The 20,000-nt window shown below is 45.1% G+C and overlaps 1 protein-coding gene across 1 annotated transcript in view; it reads left to right on the forward strand.

The window, feature by feature from the left end:
- The window catches only part of LOC310798616 (receptor-type tyrosine-protein phosphatase mu-like), a gene marked incomplete at both ends in the record, with an annotated part of 303,831 nt that overhangs the window by 158,506 nt on the left and 125,325 nt on the right, over positions 1 to 20,000 (forward strand). The window contains 3 exons of the mRNA XM_083661159.1: positions 7,947 to 8,128; positions 9,354 to 9,448; positions 17,885 to 17,921. Of these exons, the coding sequence (XP_083517285.1) occupies positions 7,947 to 8,128; positions 9,354 to 9,448; positions 17,885 to 17,921 (314 nt within the window). The remainder of the gene's footprint in view (positions 1 to 7,946; positions 8,129 to 9,353; positions 9,449 to 17,884; positions 17,922 to 20,000) is intronic.

Raw genomic sequence — 20,000 nt, forward strand, 5'->3', positions numbered from 1 at the left:
CTCTGGAACGTGATCAGCATGTTTTCCTCTGGACGTGTAAGAGGTTCTTACAGAACTCTGCATGCAGGGTCTCAATTGGATGTTTGTCCCAGTTGCTAAGGTCTTGATTTGTGACAGGACCCCACACTTCACTGCCATAAAGGGCAATTGGTTCGATTATTGATTGGAATATCTTTTGCCAGATTCTAATTGGAATGTCTACAAAGGGTTAGGGTTCATCTTCATTTTTACTTTGTAATCCCCCCCTACGTACGTGGATGATAATACTATATTTTGCTAGCACACCTACTCTGGAACGTGACCAGCATGGTCTTAAGAGAGTAGATGTCAACTGTAACTCCTCACTGATAAGAACAAAGAAAACATTTCAATGACAAAAGCCCCCGCTTTTACCACTGCAGCAGTACTGCCAAACGAAAGAATCAGCTGATCAGTCTGCCCAGCGGAATTAAGCTTTAATAAACCTTCGTTACCGAGGAGCTTTAAATCACCGTGGTAACAAGCATCGTTTAGAACTAGGAGACTCACCTCCTGACAGGTATAGATAGCCTCTCTCTCTCGCTCTCTCTCTCTCTCTCTCTCTGCTTCTCGCTCTCTCTCTCTCTCTCTCTCTGCCTCTCGCTGTCTCCCTCTCTGCCTCTCTCTGCCTCACTGTCTGTCTCTCTCTCTCAATTCAAAGAGGCTTTATTGGCATGACCATAGTGAATAACAGTATTGTCAAAGCACATTGTACATGGTACTATACAGACAGACAGAGGGAAAATACAGTTTGTAACATACAAAACAGAAAACATTATGTTACTGTAACAAGCAGGTAGTTCAAACAAACATGTCAACAATATTTTGTAATGAAATATAATAAACATATTTAATTAGCTCACGGCAAGCTAGCTAGTACTAGCTACACTTTCTCAGAGGCGGAGTGTTTCGGGGATGCGGCTCTCAGTCAGCTGTGGTTTCCGCTCATTATGTCACGGCTGTGAACCAATCAGATTACTTGATTTGAGAGAGCCGTTTTATATACATATATACATATTGATTGCGCTTGAAATAGAGAGAGAGGAGGGTGTGTGTGTGTGTGCGTGTGCGTGCGTGCGTGTGTGTGCGCCCATGCCTGTGTGTGGTAATGTGATGTGCTTTTTTTGGAGGTGTGCATGTGTGTTTGTGCGTGCTTGTGTGTGTGGATGTGGATGGGGTGCTCACTCACTGTCCCTCAGATTGTGACATGTCATCATGATTATGTATATTTAGCTGCTGTGTTGCAGCTTGTCCCAGCAGGATGGCTAGTTTGTTGATGTCAGAGCGGCTTCTGAAGCCTGGGTTGATCTGTTCCATTTTGGGGTAATATAAATTGCTGATAGTGTTATATTTAGGACAGGTTTGGGGTAATATTCATTTCTGACAGTGTTATATTTAGGACACGTTTGGGGTAATATTAATTTCTGATAGTGTTATATTTAGGACAGGTTTGGGGTAATATTAATTTCTGATAGTGTTATATTTAGGACAGGTTTGGGGTAATATTAATTTCTGATAGTGTTATATTTAGGACAGGTTTGGGGTAATATTCATTTCTGATAGTGTTATATTTAGGACATGTTTGGGGTAATATTAATTTCTGATAGTGTTATATTTAGGACAGGTTTGGGGTAATATTAATTTCTGATAATGTTATATTTAGGACAGGTGGTGATGAAGTGCAGCTCTGTCTCCCACCTCTCGCATGTCGCAGTGTGAGCACAGCCTCTCTTCTGCCGGCAGCCATGTTTGCCTGTGTCTGCCTTTTTCAATGGCCAGGCCGTGCTCACTGAGTCTGTACTTCATGAAGGTGGTTCTCAGTTTGGTATCAGTCACTGTGTGCAGGTATTCTGCCACAGTGTACTGTCTTTTTAGGGCCAGATAGCATTGCATTTTGTTTTGGGTTTTGGTTTGTGTTTCCCAATGAGTAATATAATTTAGTTTCTGTTGAGTTATAATTTGGTGGATTCTGATGTGGAGGGTTAAGGTGCTCTTTAGGGATCGACCGATATGGGTTTTTCAGGGCCGATATCGATATCGATTATCGGCAATGAAAGACACCGATAACCGATATTTTGGAACCAATATATGTTTGCAGTAAAAATTTAAATCTTGGTGTCAAAATTTAGAATGACACGACCCGTTGTTGAAATTCATTTTCTTCAGTTTATCCAACTACAATATTATTTGAAAATATTCACTCTATTAATATTGATATGAACAAAGTGTGTGTGTGTGTGTGTGTGTGTGTGTGTGTGTGTGTGCTCAATCTAGTGGAGACTTGGGCATATTATCAAGATAAAGCTGTGGACTTATACTTTTAACAAACTAACACCGACTCACTACAGTAACAAGATAATAGAGGGTTTCCCTCCGCTTACACCTGATAACCTCACCCCCAGGCTCTCAAAGGAGAATACTGAAACAAACATGTTCATCCGTGCATCCTCCAAACAAACAGAGTCTGCTGACGAAATGTCTCATCCTCGTTTATTCGGTTCCTTGTTTCATTCCAAACAAACAGAGTCCGCTCCGCTGACGAAATGTCTCGTCCTGGTTTATTCGGTTCCTTGTTCCAGGCAGAGAACAGAAAAAAAGTCCGCTTTGCAGACTGGATCAATAAAACAGCTTCGCTACTGACAACAATGGCCATTTGATTCAAAAAGAGCGACGCTACACCGTGGACACGCTACTATGGTTTATGGAATTAAAAACTAGTGCCCCAATGCTTTTTGAGGTTACTGTAGGCTACTAGGCTATTGCCTTTTCAACAGCGGTGGTGATAAGTTTGAGTTGAACTTGCACAGCACTGCAGCAGGCACCAACGTTACTCAAAGATATATTATGCTATCAGTACACAAATAATCTCTGTTATCTTGTTATCGTTATCACTGCAACAAAGTGCATGCGCGCATTTTCAATTAAACTGCTTCATCTCTCTCACTGATAGACAGACCTCTCCACACTCCACACTTTGTGAGGCAGCGCTTCATACGAATCGCTCATAAGATCGTGGTGTTTTTGCAATGTCAGCGTAGGTAATTATTATGTATATTCACTTTATTACAACTTTGGCATGGCAATATCTGCTGCTTTTCCTTAACACAAGTGACTGTTACAGTCACAACAGCCAACTAGTCCGCTGCTCTCGCTTCAGGCAGCCTCGCACTGTCCCCCTCTCCAGTGCACAGGCTGCGCTGAACAGGGAGCACTGAGGTGAGGTGTCAGATTTCATCTCTGAGCGCTCTGATAGGCTATTGCTTGATGTGTAACCAATCAGATAGCGCTGTGGGCGGGACATTGCTCCAGATCACACACAGAGGGAATTACTGTAGGAGAGGATTCTTCCAGGTGCAGCAGCCGCAAATTAGCGCATTTTTTTATTAAATTATGATATCGGCAAACAGCCAATGAAAATGCCGATACAGATAATCGGCAAAATGATGAATATCGGCCATAATAATCGGCCAAACCGATAATCGGTCGACCCCTAGTGCTCTTATACTCGAGCAAGCTCCGTGGGGGTGGGGCCCCGCGAGTCTCCATGAGTCACCGTGTAGACCTCGCGCTGGGGCAGATGCCATTATACTCAGAAAGTGCTCAGCATGTATTGTACAATGGTGAGAACAGCCCGTGAAAAGTCGCAATGAAACGCTGTGCAGTACTGAGTGCGCTTTCACTCTCAAACGACCGTACATCAGCACATGAAGGACTCACCAAACTTGTTTTTACTGAAAGCCGTTTTTACTTCTCAGCCCTGATAGCCTACTACTCTGTGCTGCTTTTAATCTCTCTCAATCATGCTCTCAACACAACACATTTACTTGGTGAAATTACTAAAAACGAACAGTTGCAAATCTAAGTTTATAGCCTACCACATGGCTCAAGAAATGTGGTGAAAACACAGCTCAGTGTTCAGGGTTCAGTGGCTCGAAAGCAGCCATGTTTGGAGAGAAGCTCGCGCTGTTAGAAAAAAAATCAGGCACAACGCGAGCGGCCGCTGGAGCTAGCGAATAACCACGCCCAACAAATTTACGTAATTTGACGCGCCCGCCCCTCGCTCCACCCCCGCGCCCTTCACGGCAGGGTGAGCATAATTCAGCCTTTAGTGTGTGTTAGTCAACTGAGCATCAGGACCAGGTGAGTGAGGGGACTGCTTTTGCTCAAGTCTTGGTATTGCAGGGCTTTGTAATGGTATGAGTGGGGGTCACCGTTTTTCAAATGTTCCCAGAATTTGATTTCCCTTTTTTGTATTTTGATCAGTAAAGGATATTGGCCTAATTCAGCCCTGCATGCATTGTTTGTTGTTTTCCTCTGGACGTGTAAGAGGTTCTTACAGAACTCTGCATGCAGGGTCTCAATTGGATGTTTGTCCCAGTTGCTAAGGTCTTGATTTGTGACAGGACCCCACACTTCACTGCCATAAAGGGCAATTGGTTCGATTACTGATTGGAATATTTTTTTGCCAGATTCTAATTGGAATGTCTACAAAGGGTTAGGGTTCATCTTCATTTTTACTTTGTAATCCCCCCCCCCCTCTCTCTCTCTCTCTCTCTCTCTCTCTCTCTCTCTCTCTCTCTCACACACACACACACACACACACACACACACACACACACACACACACACACACACACCTTCCTACAAGCTCAGACTAGAGGGAAATTCATTATCAGTGTAATGTCAGTATATTACCATGAAGTTACAACCAAGAGAGAGAGAGAGAGAGATTGGTATGGAGAGAGTGAGAGAGGAGTGCTGAGAGGGAGGAGTTAATAAAAAGGAGAAGGGAGTGATTGAGTGGAGGAGAGGGAGAGCTGACCTTTCTGTGGAGTTGAATAATGAAACAGCAGATGGTGAAGAGAGAGAGGAGAGATATGTGATGGATGATTCTCTCTCTCCTTCCTCTCATGTCTCCTCTTCTGTTTATTTTATACCAAGAAACTAAACTCCACCTGAGTATCTATTAGTCTGACTGAAGGCTGAATACATGCGTAGGAGGAGCTATAGTCCCTCTCTTTTCCACTTGTCCCTCTCTTTTCCACTTGTCCCTCTCTTTTCCACTTGTCCCTCTCTTTTCCACTTGTCCCTCTCTTTTTCACTTGTCCCTCTCTTTTCTACTTGTCCCTCTCTTTTCCACTTGTCCCTCTCTTTTTCACTTGTCCCTCTCTTTTTCACTTGTCCCTCTCTTTTCTACTTGTCCCTCTCTTTTCCACTTGTCCCTCTCTTTTTCACTTGTCCCTCTCTTTGTCACTTGTCCCTCTCTTTTCCACTTGTCCCTCTCTTTTTCACTTGTCCCTCTCTTTTTCACTTGTCCCTCTCTTTTTCACTTGTCCCTCTCTTTTCTACTTGTCCCTCTCTTTTTCACTTGTCCCTCTCTTTTCCACTTGTCCCTCTCTTTTTCACTTGTCCCTCTCTTTTCCACTTGTCCCTCTCTTTTCTACTTGTCCCTCTCTTTTCTACTTGTCCCTCTCTTTTCTACTTGTCTCTCTTTTTCACTTGTCCCTCTCTTTTCTACTTGTCCCTCTCTTTTCCACTTGTCCCTCTCTTTTCCACTTGTCCCTCTCTTTTTCACTTGTCTCTCTCTTTTCCACTTGTCCCTCTCTTTTCCACTTGTCCCTCTCTTTTTCACTTGTCCCTCTCTTTTTCACTTGTCCCTCTCTTTTCCACTTGTCCCTCTCTTTTCTACTTGTCCCTCTCTTTTCTACTTGTCCCTCTCTTTTCTACTTGTCTCTCTTTTTCACTTGTCCCTCTCTTTTCTACTTGTCCCTCTCTTTTCTACTTGTCCCTCTCTTTTCCACTTGTCCCTCTCTTTTCTACTTGTCTCTCTCTTTTCCACTTGTCCCTCTCTTTTCTACTTGTCCCTATCTTTTCTACTTGTCCCTCTCTTTTCTACTTGTCCCTCTCTTTTCTACTTGTCCCTCTCTTTTCCACTTGTCCCTCTCTTTTCCACTTGTCCCTCTCTTTTCCACTTGTCCCTCTCTTTTCTACTTGTCCCTCTCTTTTCTACTTGTCCCTCTCTTTTCCACTTGTCCCTCTCTTTTCTACTTGTCCCTCTCTTTTTCACTTGTCCTTTTCCACTTGTCCCTCTCTTTTCTACTTGTCCCTCTCTTTTCCACTTGTCCCTCTCTTTTCTACTTGTCTCTCTTTTCCACTTGTCCCTCTCTTTTCTACTTGTCCCTCTCTTTTCTACTTGTCTCTCTCTTTTCCACTTGTCCCTCTCTTTTCCACTTGTCCCTCTCTTTTCCACTTGTCCCTCTCTTTTCCACTTGTCCCTCTCTTTTCTACTTGTCCCTCTCTTTTCTACTTGTCCCTCTCTTTTCCACTTGTCCCTCTCTTTTTCACTTGTCCTTTTCCACTTGTCCCTCTCTTTTCCACTTGTCCCTCTCTTTTCCACTTGTCCCTCTCTTTTCTACTTGTCTCTCTCTTTTCCACTTGTCCCTCTCTTTTCCACTTGTCTCTCTCTTTTCTGCTTGTCCCTCTCTTTTCTACTTGTCCCTCTCTTTTCCACTTGTCCCTCTCTTTTCCACTTGTCCCTCTCTTTTCCACTCGTCCCTCTCTTTTCCACTTGTCCCTCTCTTTTCCACTTGTCCCTCTCTTTTCTACTTGTCCCTCTCTTTTTCACTTGTCCTTTTCCACTTGTCCCTCTCTTTTCTACTTGTCCCTCTCTTTTCTACTTGTCCCTCTCTTTTCCACTTGTCCCTCTCTTTTCTACTTGTCTCTCTTTTCCACTTGTCCCTCTCTTTTCTACTTGTCTCTCTCTTTTCCACTTGTCCCTCTCTTTTCCACTTGTCTCTCTCTTTTCTACTTGTCCCTCTCTTTTCTACTTGTCTCTCTTTTCCACGTGTCCCTCTCTTTTCTACTTGTCTCTCTCTTTTCCACTTGTCCCTCTCTTTTCCACTTGTCTCTCTCTTTTCCACTTGTCCCTCTCTTTTCCACTTGTCCCTCTCTTTTCTACTTGTCCCTCTCTTTTCCACTTGTCCCTCTCTTTTCCACTTGTCCCTCTCTTTTCCACTTGTCCCTCTCTTTTCCACTTGTCCCTCTCTTTTCTACTTGTCCCTCTCTTTTCCACTTGTCCCTCTCTTTTCCACTTGTCCCTCTCTTTTCCACTTGTCCCTCTCTTTTCCACTTGTCCCTCTCTTTTCTACTTGTCCCTCTCTTTTCCACTTGTCCCTCTCTTTTCCACTTGTCCCTCTCTTTTCCACTTGTCCCTCTCTTTTCCACTCGTCCCTCTCTTTTCCACTTGTCCCTCTCTTTTCCACTTGTCCTTTTCCACTTGTCCCTCTCTTTTCTACTTGTCCCTCTCTTTTCTACTTGTCCCTCTCTTTTCCACTTGTCCCTCTCTTTTCTACTTGTCTCTCTTTTCCACTTGTCCCTCTCTTTTCTACTTGTCTCTCTCTTTTCCACTTGTCCCTCTCTTTTCCACTTGTCTCTCTCTTTTCTACTTGTCCCTCTCTTTTCTACTTGTCTCTCTTTTCCACGTGTCCCTCTCTTTTCCACTTGTCTCTCTCTTTTCCACTTGTCCCTCTCTTTTCGTGTGTGTGTGTGTGTGTGTGTGTGTGTGTGTGTGCGCGTGCACGTGCACGTCCCCCCCTATGACATCACTGATCAGTCTTGTCACAATGCCTCCTTGTGTACGTGACATCACTGATCAGTTTTGTCACAATGCATCCGTGTGTGTGTGTGTGTGTGCGCCTTTATGACATCACTTTTGACATTATCACATCATTAGCTAATTAGCGAAATAAAAAAATCCGGCTCTGCCAGGTCACCCGCACGGGTGCCCTTTACACACCCTGAAGGTTTCAGTCCGATCGCACGTAAAACGGTATAGCTGTGTAAGGGGTGAGTGGTCGGGGCAAGGGGTGTAGTAGGATTGGGCCTTAATCGCTCTCTTTCTCTCTCTCTCTTTCTCTCTCTTTTTGCAGTAAGTACCAGGTGGTGGTGGAGGAGGAGCGCCCCCGCAGGCAGAGGAGAGGAACTGCAGAGATCCTGCGCTGTTACCCAGTTCCCATTCACTTCCAGAACGCCAGCCTGCTTGTCTCACAGTATTACTTCAGTGCTGAGCTGCCCATGAGCGAGCTGCGCTCCCCCATGCCTTTCTGCATCGGTCAGTTCCATGCTTAGCTATAGCTGGTTAGCCAGCTAGCATTAACTAACTGCATCATAAACTAACTGGGCGTGTAGGGCTGGGCAATATGGCCCTAAAATAATCACGATATTTCAGGGTATTTCTGCGATAACAATATTTTTGATCATATGACAAAACAATGAAAAATAATGTAATATTAATTTCAAGAACATACAATTTTTTATATTTTTTTGTTTTATATGTCAGCATACAGTTAGCTTTCAAGTATACAAATATGCCTTCATCAAATATGACCGTGGTTTACATGCTCTTTTGTAATCAAACCAATCCCACACTACTGAAGCCACTCCCCTTTTTAGTGTTAGCTCCTCCCCCGTGGAGCCACTTTCAGTCATGCTTGTTGTTGCTGTGCATTACGCTGCATAATCGTGTGACATCATTGCATCAACAAGTTGGAATATTGCCATTATCACGATATGAATTGGAACGATATATATTGATAACGGTAGGATTTAGCACACCCCGTATGGGCCAGTGACATCCTGAAATAGATCTGGAAACCTTCTCAGGATCGGATGAACCCCCATATTTGAGAGGAACAACAAATCTTCCTCACTGCTTGATGACTTAATTTTGTCTTGTATTGTGAATTTTTGCAACAAATAGAATAATAAAACCTATCGGACTCAGTGTGCAAGTTTCTGTGCTTAACCATTTTGATCAGGTGTGGGATTAAAACACGCGTAGTAAAAAGACCTTGACTTAGGTAGTTAGGCAGTGTCACAGCACCGCAAGCCCTGGGCGTCGTTATTGTTGACATCGTGATGCACTCATTTGTCTCGGGGCTTCTTTCTATGGGCGTTTGAATTAAGAAAGGGTTGCCAAATCTTACTGAGTTAGCGTGTAGCTTACCTGCTAATGTAGCCACACTAATGTAGCCATGCTAGCATCAGCGTCCGCTAAAAGAAGGAGAGAGCAATGAGTGCTTGAGCAGAACTAGTGTAGTTTAAATGTGCCGCAGCTGAATTCGCCGCTGTAATGAAGATTATATAGCAAAATTAACCGGATTGAGAGCAGCAATAATTCCTCTCTCAAATTCAGCATGTAGTCAATGAAGGTCTCGACACGTACAGTAATTTGTGTGCGTGTGTGTGTGTGTGTGTGTGTGCGTGTGTGTGTGTGTGTGCGTGTGCGTGCGTGTGTGTGTGTGTGTGTGTGTGTGCGTGTGCGTGTGTGTGTGCAGGTGACAACAGGACCTACAGCGGTTACTGGAACGCGCCTCTGCTGCCGCACAAGAGCTACGGCATTTACTACCAGGCTGTTAGCACGGCTAACGGGGTGAGCTAACAGTGTGTGTGTGTGTGTGTGTGTGTGTGTGTGGAGGAGACATTCCTCCCTTCTCTTCAGCTTCACTCTTGAGTTTGAGCTCTCTCTCTCTTTCACTCTGTTATCTCTCTCTCTTCTCTCTATCACTATTTCTCTATTTCAGTTCACTAGCTTATCATGACAATACTGCCAGCATTTAAAAACAAGGCTAGGTTGTGCTCACCTGGTAGCACGCATTCTGTACCACGAAGGCTCGGCCCTTCGCGCGGCCGACCCGCGTTCGAATCCGACCTGTGGTCCTTTGCTGCATGTCATCCCCTCTCTCTCTTCCCACCTTTCCTGTCTGCCTGCTGTCCTATATCAGAATAAATAAAGGCTAAATGCCCCCCGCCCCCCAAAAAAACAAACAAACAAACAAACAAAACAAGGATAGGTCGAAACCTAGCATATGGCCGGCGCAAAAAATCGTTGACCAGCCTGTAAGTAGGCTATTAATGTCTAGCAATCCCACCACTTGCAAGTAGCCCACTGTTTTTTTTGATTCCCATACATGTAAAATTGCTGTCTGGTACCATGAAATAAAATGGTTCAAAACTTTTTGACAGAAAATCTGATGTTGGTGAAAATTAATAGCAATTCAATTGCCTCCCGACCTCCAAAGTCATCATCATCAGCGATTGCTCCTCCTCTGTTCCTTTGCTACATGTTCTGCACCACATGTTGCGCATAATTAAACAAAATAAACAACTTAACTGCAACGTCACTGGGCCCTGTTTCCACGGCAACGCTTCCTGCATAGAGACAGTCCGCATGTCTGGGAACGCCCATACAGGCTCTAGGAACGCCCACAATAGACGCTGGGTTAGCCTGGGGGCGGGGTCTGGGTGGGGTAAATCCCCCCGTTCTATCCATTCAGCAAAGGTGGAATTTAGCTGATAGCCCAGCCCAGGCAGACACGATTGGGGATTTAACCACCGCAGTAAACGCCCATCTGAGCAGACGTCTTGTGTTCTGCTCTAGAACCCCCAAACGTGTAGTTTAGAGCCGCAGCACCGTCTTTTGGTGAGTCAGCCCATGAGATATATGGGCGGTTTTACCCCACTCGCGCGCCAGCCGTTTAACATTTTGTGGGCGTTCCCAGACATGCGGACTGTCTATGACGAGACGTGGCCTCAACCTATAAAACAGCACAACTTTTTTTTTGCGTTAGTGCCTTCCTTCCTTTTACACGGCAACAGCGTTCTTGGGCCCTGAAAACACAAAAAAGTAAAAGCAGGTTCCAGAGAGGAATTATTTGAGAACACCGCCGTGTCGCCGTGTCAAGTGGTGAAACGCAATCCGGTTGAAGACAGTCCCCCCTTTGCCAAACAATGAGCATTCAACTAGCCCAATACAGCCTCATGTTATGGCACAACGAATCGCATTGGCATTCAACAAACATGCTAACGATTTGCTAAAACAGCTAATCTGCGTTAAGTGCCTGCTATGAACGTCACACATATAAATGAATCACTCCTGCAATTATGACAGTTGTTCTCGCCCACCTCTGTAATGTGGAAATTCTGCACACTCGGCGGCCCTACTTCTTCATACATGCACCAATCTCAAATCAATAAAAAATATGAACCTTAGAGCCACAGGTGTTGTCTCTGAAGTAGGGGTGTGTTCCTTCTGAAATAGTCCATGGTTTGTGAGTAGGAGAAGAAGAAAACAGGCTAACAACATCACAACCAGTGTCAAACTAGCCAGAGTGAAAACTAAACTTCCGGTTATCATTTTCAAAATAAAAGCTGTATGGATGAACGTACCATAACATGTTGGTACTGTATAATATTAGCCGTGACACACAACTTTGTTGTCTCGGATCACACACGCACAAAAAACGTTGCAACATGCATCAATAAAGCTATTCGTTTATTTAATTACCATTATTGTGAAGGTTCTAACCAGAAGTTTCAATGTTATTGTGGCTCACTTGACGCTGCTATGAGTTGTTTGTGGCTTCAGTCTACATGCAAATTGTCCACTGAGAAACTCCGCAGTTGCCTACCCCTGTACTTGTTTGATTGTTGTTATTGAGTCTATTTCTGCAATAACTGCACTTTATGGCTGTTTAAACTCGACGTACGTTGACGTTACTGAGGCGAGGCAGCCATTACTGTCGTGCCAGCGGCGTTCCCGATTAGCTGTCCTGCAGCTTCATGGGTCTGGACCAGGGTGGGAATTTCGTCGTTTTAGGGGCGTGGCCATTTGGTCTTCGGTGTCGCATGTTTTTTTTAGGGCACAAGGCCACATCCCAGGGCACAAATGCAATTGCTCCATCGTGACATCGTGAAGAGTGATTTTTCTGAAATGTGTGTTAAAATGAGCCACTGACACATCCTTTGCATAGAGCAGCGACATTAAACTGAGACCACTGACGCTTTTAATTCAAGCAGAATTTCGGTTAAATGCATGAAATAAGGTCTGTGGTTAATAAAAGTTTATGAAACAGCGAAGTTTGTGTTCACCAAGATAATCTTCACAAATTAGGACCACTCTTCTGGAAATCGCATTTAATTTTTTTTTATTTATGCTTCAAAAGTCATAACAGTGTGGATGATCTTGAGGAGTAAAGGTGCGTTCACACCGACCTATTAAAGTTTTTCGCTGGCATCGACTTTACATACAAAGTCAATGCAAACGAGCGATTGAGCGTATATTCGCCCGGGAGAAAAATCGCTGGGCGTCTGAGCGACAGAGACAGAGCGATAGGGCGAAAATTCGCTCGTCGCCCGAGATGAAATATCCCAACTCGAGCGAAATTTCGCTGCCAACAGTCGCTTGCTGCTTAACGCTGATTGGCTGCCGTAGCCCCGGAGGATTTATTCATTCTTGCATCGGGGGAAAACACAGTTGTGTTGTTTGCGCTTTCATCCTGTCTAACGTTAGAGCTGTGTGCTGCTTGTTTCTTGACAGTGAAGATCGCTGCACCCCGCCCACATCTATCAGCGGGCCGAAACAGGTGCTGCCAATTGTGCACAAATAGTCTCTCCCTCTCTCCGAGCTCAGAGTATGAACACCTCGGCCCGAGGGCGGAGTGCGCTCCCAGTTTGCGGAGCGATTTAAACACAACGACAGAGCGATTCCAAAGGGTTGAATCGAGCGACAGGGAGAAAAATAAATGGTAAATGGTAAATGGCCTGCATTTATATAGCGCTTTTATCCAAAGCGCTTTACAATCAGTAGGTACATTCACCCATTCATACACCGATGGCGGCCAGCTGCCACGCAGGGTGCTGGCACACCAACAGGAGCAATTTGGGGTTCAGTATCTTGCCCAAGGACACTTTGACATGCAGACTGGAGGAGCCGGGAATGGAACCACCGACCTCTTTTATCCAAAGCGATTAGTGGACGACCCGCTCTACCTCCTGAGCTACAGCCGCCCCGGTGTGAACACAGCTTAAGGCGTGGAGGACCTTGAGGAGTAGGATGTGGAGGACCTTGAGGAGTAAGGTGTGGATGACCTTGAGGAGTAGGATGTGGATGACCTTGAGGAGTAGGATGTGGATGACCTTGAGGAGTAGGATGTGGAGGACCTTGAGGAGTCGGGGGCGTGGATGACCTTGAGGAGTAAGGTGTGGAGGACCTTGAAGAGTAGGATGTGGAGGACCTTGAGGAGTCGGATGTGGAGGACCTTGAAGAGTAGGATGTGGAGGACCTTGAAGAGTAGGATGTGGAGGACCTTGAGGAGTAGGATGTGGAGGACCTTGAGGAGTAGGGTGTGGAGGACCTTGAGGAGTAGGATGTGGATGACCTTGAAGAGTAGGATGTGGAGGACCTTGAAGAGTAGGATGTGGAGGACCTTGAGGAGTAGGATGTGGAGGACCTTGAGGAGTAGGGTGTGGAGGACCTTGAGGAGTAGGATGTGGATGATCTTGAGGAGTAGGGGGCGTGGATGACCTTGAGGAGTAGGATGTGGAGGACCTTGAGGAGTAGGATGTGGAGGACCTTGAAGAGTAGGATGTGGAGGACCTTGAGGAGTAGGATGTGGAGGACCTTGAGGAGTAGGGTGTGGAGGACCTTGAGGAGTAGGGTGTGGAGGACCTTGAGGAGTAGGATGTGGAGGACCTTGAGGAGTAGGATGTGGAGGACCTTGAGGAGTCGGGGGCGTGGAGGACCTTGAGGAGTAAGGTGTGGAGGACCTTGAAGAGTAGGATGTGGAGGACCTTGAGGAGTAAGGTGTGGATGACATTGAAGAGTAGGATGTGGAGGACCTTGAAGAGTAGGATGTGGAGGACCTTGAGGAGTAGGATGTGGAGGACGTTGAGGAGTAGGGTGTGGAGGACCTTGAGGAGTAGGATGTGGATGACCTTGAAGAGTAGGATGTGGAGGACCTTGATGAGTAGGGTGTGGAGGACCTTGAGGAGTAGGATGTGGATGACCTTGAAGAGTAGGATGTGGAGGACCTTGAAGAGTAGGATGTGGATGACCTTGAGGAGTAGGATGTGGAGGACCTTGAGGAGTAGGTTGTGGAGGACCTTGAGGAGTAGGATGTGGATGACCTTGAGGAGTAGTAGGATGTGGAGGACCTTGAGGAGTAGTAGGATGTGGAGGACCTTGAAGAGTAGGATGTGGAGGACCTTGAAGAGTAGGATGTGGATGACCTTGAGGAGTAGGATGTGGAGGACCTTGAGGAGTAGGATGTGGAGGACCTTAAGGAGTAGGATGTGGATGACCTTGAGGAGTAGTAGGATGTGGAGGACCTTGAGGAGTAGTAGGATGTGGAGGACCTTGAAGAGTAGGATGTGGAGGACCTTGATGAGTAGGGGGCGTGGATGACCTTGAGGAGTAAGGTGTGGATGACCTTGAGGAGTAGGATGTGGAGGACCTTGAGGAGTAGGATGTGGAGGACCTTGAGGAGTAGGATGTGGATGACCTTGAGGAGTAGGATGTGGAGGACCTTGAGGAGTAAGGTGTGGATGACCTTGAGGAGTAGGATGTGGAGGACCTTGAGGAGTAGGGTGTGGAGGACCTTGAGGAGTAGGATGTGGAGGACCTTGAGGAGTAGGGGGCGTGGATGACCTTGAGGAGTAGGGGGCGTGGATGACCTTGAGGAGTAGGGGGCGTCGATGACCTTGAGGAGTAGGGGGCGTGGATGACCTTGAGGAGTAGGGGGCGTGGATGACCTTGAGGAGTAGGGGGCGTGGATGACCTTGAGGAGTAGGGGGCGTGGATGACCTTGAGGAGTATGGCGTATGTAGTACAGGAACTCTGGGCCAGCTTTAAGATCTCAGCTGAGATCCCATCTGGACCTTGTTGTTCTTAAAGGCTGCCTCCAGTTAGTTTGTCTACCTGTGTAACGGCTGCTGTTCTGTGAAAACACATTATGATCCAACAAGCCTTTTTCTGTGTTTTCTTCTGGCAAAAAATAGCTAATGACTGAGCACACACACACACACACACACACACAGGGCTTGCCCTGACATTTTAAACATTGGTGAGTTTGTTGCCGAACTGAGAAAGGTTTAAGGGATCACTGAGAACGCACGCACACACAGACACAGACACACACACACACACACACACACACACACACACACACACACACACACACACACACACACACACTCGTGTTATGTTAATTATTGACGTTGGGAGGTGTAATGGGTGTGTGTGTGTGTGTGTCTGTGTGTTAAATAATGCAGCAACACTAGTGCTTTTTACTGTCACAACACCACAGAGACACTGTGTGTGTGCGTGTGCGTGTGTGTGTGTGTGTGTGTGAGTTTGTGCATGAATATTCATAGACACTTGTGGTTAATTTGTCAATTGTTTGTAAAAACCAGAAAGTCACAAGATGTTCTGTCACCTCTCTCTCTGGCTGTCTCTCTCTTTCTCTCTGGCTCTTTCTTCCTCTCTCTGTCTTTTTCTCTCTTTCTGCCTTTGTCTCTCTGTCTCTCTCTCTGTCTCTGTCTCTGTTTTTATGCGAATATTTGTGCAAAAGAATAGCAATATATATGATATATTATTTATAACATAATATATAATATCGCGAAACAGGTTTTAGGTCAGCTGGGCGTGGGAGCACTAAGAAGCTCAGGCCCGGGCGTGTGTGACTGCGAGCCACATGGTGCCAGCCATGCAGAGCTCATGTGGGGGGTGAAAGAGTACCTGTCTGCTCGCTCTTCACGTGGAAGTCGTTGAAGCATAGTGGCAGTAGTTGGCAGGGAGATGGTCGGGTCCAGGGTCGGGGCTTGTCGTCGGGAGCTAGCTTCGTGGCGGCTAGCAGTCGCATCGTGCCCAGCATCTCGTTGCGCGGTCGTGGTCCCTATAAACGGTTTTCACGGAATTGTGTTGCTACGGAACAGTTTGAAACCTATCTTATTTCCTGTGAGCTATTGTTTTCACAAACATGCAACATGAAGTACTGTAAGCTACGGGCAATTTAGAATCTTTATGTTAAAACCATCTATAAACAATAGGAACTGTCAGGTTCACCAATGCAAGTCTCTGGAGCCATTTATTCCTTATCCACTAACGCAGTGGTTCTCAAATGGGGGTCCGGGGACCCCCAGGGGTCCGTGGCACTTTGCCAGGGGGTCCGCGAAAAGTTTTCAGGAAAATAAAAATAAAAACTTTTTGTGTGTGCAAAAACTTCATAGTTCAACGGAAATATTGTATGCTTTAAATCTAAAATGATTCATGGATTACATTCTAATCTAACAAACCTATCAATTTAAAAGTCAAGCACGTTACCGTGGAAACAATTAAGCTTAGCCCAAAATCACGAATCGGAATGAGGGGGTCCCCGGTATATTTTCTATCTTGTAAGGGGTCCTTGGCTGAAAAACATTTGAGAACCTCTGCACTAACGTATACAGCATGTGTCCACATGGGCTAGCTAACTAGCAAGTCAGCAGTAACATGGCTTACATGTGTCCACATGGGCTAGCTAACTAGCAAGTCAGCAGTAACATGGCTTACATGTGTCCACATGGGCTAGCTAACTAGCAAGTCAGCAGTAACATGGCTTACATGTGTCCACATGGGCTAGCTAACTAGCAAGTCAGCAGTAACATGGCTTACATGTGTCCACATGGGCTAGCTAACTAGCAAGTCAGCAGTAACATGGCTTACATGTGTCCACATGGGCTAGCTAACTAGCAAGTCAGCAGTAACATGGCTTACATGTGTCCACATGGGCTAGCTAACTAGCAAGTCGGCAGTAACATGGCTTACATGTGTCCACATGGGCTAGCTAACTAGCAAGTCGGCAGTAACATGGCTTACATGTGTCCACATGGGCTAGCTAACTAACAAGTCAGCAGTAACATGGCTTACATGTGTCCACATGGGCTAGCTAACTAACAAGTCAGCAGTAACATGGCTTACATGTGTCTACATGGGCTAGCTAACTAACAAGTCAGCAGTAACATGGCTTACATGTGTCCACATGGGCTAGCTAACTAACAAGTCAGCCGTAACATGGCTTACATGTGTCCACATGGGCTAGCTAACTAACAAGTCAGCAGTAACATGGCTTACATGTGTCCACATGGGCTAGCTAACTAACAAGTCAGCAGTAACATGGCTTACATGTGTCCACATGGGCTAGCTAACTAACAAGTCAGCAGTAACATGGCTTACATGTGTCCACATGGGCTAGCTAACGTGGGCTCGCTAACTAACAAGTCAGCAGTAACATGGCTTACATGTGTCCACGTGGGCTAGCTAACTAACAAGTCAGCAGTAACATGGCTTACATGTGTCCACATGGGCTAGCTAACTAACAAGTCAGCAGTAACATGGCAGGTCGCAGAGAAGTCTCAATTAACAGGCCGGAATCCTTGACGAGCCACGTGACTATGTTCACTAGCAGTCCATTTGTGGTCACCCCAGAAACAAGACACTTCACATATTATAATGTAGCATAATTTTGCATTTTCTTTTCCTGATTTTCTGAAAATGCAGTTAAAATGTGTGTGACATTTGGATGGAAACCCAACTACCCAACTCTCTCTCTCTCTTTCTTTCTTTCTCTTCCTCTCTGCATCTGTCTCTTTTTTCTTGTTTGCCCTATTCTCATTGTCAGAAAAGGTGGTGTGTGCGTGCGTGTGTGTGTGTGTGTGTGTGTGTGTGTGTGTGTGTGTGTGTGTGTGTGTGTGTGTGAGAGAGAGAGTGAGACAGCTGGTTGTTAAATGCCAGCAGAGGCACTGATCCACAGCCATTTGCCTTCTGTCCGCTCTGTTTACGACAAGTGTGTGTGTGTGTGTGTGTGTGTGTTTTAGTTTGTGTACGACGGAGAGAGTTGCCAGAGCTGACAGCTAATATGTCGCCATTTGTGTTGACAAACTAATATATCTCTCTCTCTCTCCCTCCCTCCCTCCCTCTCTCTCTCTCTCTGTCTCCTCCACCTGCCCCCCCCCCTCTCTCTCTCTCTCTTTATCTCTCTTTCTCCAACAGGAGACTAAGATAGACTGTGTCAGAGTGGCCACTAAAGGTAAGAATGAAAGTTTAGAAATGTTATGGTAGCTTTGTACATTAGCATGTTAAATATGAATGGGAGTCAATGGGAGTTATGTTAGCTTGGTACATTAGCATGTTAAATTAGAATGGGAGTTATGTTAGCTTGGTACATTAGCATGTTAAATTAGAATGGGAGTTATGTTAGCTTGGCACATTAGCATGTTAAATTAGAATGGGAGTTATGTTAGCTTGGTACATTAGCATGTTAAATAAGAATGGGAGTCAATGGGAGTTATGTTAGCTTGGTACATTAGCATGTTGATTTGATTTTGATTTGATTGATTTGCAGATTTTTTATTTTTGGTCATCCAAACACTATGTACAATACCTCTATTTCATATAGTCAAAACAATAGACATAACACATTTTACATAGATCTTGACCAAAAAAAGGTATGGGCTGAAGCTAAAAGCTTATTTTGCCCACCCTATTCACATACAGCACATGACAAAGAAAGAAAAACAAGTGTGAATCTTTATAAGAAAAGAAAACAAAAAAGGAGAAAAACAAAAAAGAACATGCTTCCTGCTCATACTTTATAATGCATATTTAATAGTTGTACATGATTTATTTTTTTTTATTTTTTTACTTTTTTTTTTTTTTTTTTTTAATTGTCTTTGTTTATTTATTTATGTATTTATTTATTTTTTTATTTATTTTTTTATTTATTTATTTAAAATAATAAAATAATAATTTAAAATGTTAAATAAGAATGGGAGTCAATGGGAGTTATGATAGCTTGGTACATTAGCATGTTAAATAAGAATGGGAGTCAATGGGAGTTATGTTAGCTTGGTACATTAGCATGTTAAATAAGAATGGGAGTCAATGGGAGTTATGTTAGCTTGGACATTAGCATGTTAAATAAGAATGGGAGTCAATGGGAGTTATGTTAGCTTGGTACATTAGCATGTTAAATTAGAATGGGAGTCAATGAGAGTTTGGAGTCCTTATGAATTCTCCATCACATCTTTCCTCGACCTCATGACATTTTCCATCAGCTCAAGGAAAAGTGGTTAGCAAAGGAATAGCAGTTAGGGCATAATTTGACAATTTGGAATGCAGCTCATGACAACACTGGCACCACTGAGAGAGGCACAGAGGACTCCTGGAAGTCGGCCATCTTGACTGGCGCTCTCGGGTCATTTGGACAGACAGGGCTCAATGCACACATTCAGGGTTCAAACTGCAGAGCAACCTTGGCTGACTGGGATCTGATGTGTTTCTAAGGCACTGTAGACTAGGCTAATGCTAAGATAATGTGACGCTAACAGCTGGGATCCTGTGGCTTTCCAGGGACTCATTTAGCACCAAAGGCTAAACAAGCTAAACACAACAGAAACACTGTTATCTACCCTAATGTACACAATGGCTTCTAACACACATACGCATGAGCACGCACACACACACACACACACACACACACACACACACACACACACACACACACACACACACACACACACAGTAATTGAGCATTCTGGTTGTAATCAGCTTTTATTGGAGCAGAGTTCTGGTGGTTAATGACACCCGATGCTGATTGGCTGTGCTGGTCCCCCGGCGCCTGTCAGTCATGCTGCAGTAGCCAATCAGATCCCCCGTGGGGAAACTAGCCATGGTGCCTTGCGGCGCTGCTAACAGAGCGCGGAGCTGATGTGAATGTAAAGGAGTGCACACACACATGCACAAGCACACACACACACACACACACACGCACGCACACACGCACACACACACACATATGCGCACGCACACACACACACACACACACACACACACACACGTCTGCGCACACACACACGCATAAGCGCTGAACGTCTGCAGAATGTTAACTGGAGACTTTAGGATGTACAAAGACAACACACACACACACACACACACACACACACGCTAGCTGAATGCTGAGTGTTTTATTCTCAAATCGTTTGTGTTGGTGTGAAACACTCTCTCCCTCCCTGTCTCACACACAGACACACACACACACACACACACACACACACACACACACACACACACACAGCACACACTATGTGTGGGAACTGGGAAGCTAAAA

The sequence above is a fragment of the Poromitra crassiceps genome, assembly GCF_964638095.1.
Source record: "Poromitra crassiceps genome assembly, chromosome: 2".
In the NCBI taxonomy this organism is placed as follows: Eukaryota; Metazoa; Chordata; class Actinopteri; order Beryciformes; family Melamphaidae; genus Poromitra; species Poromitra crassiceps.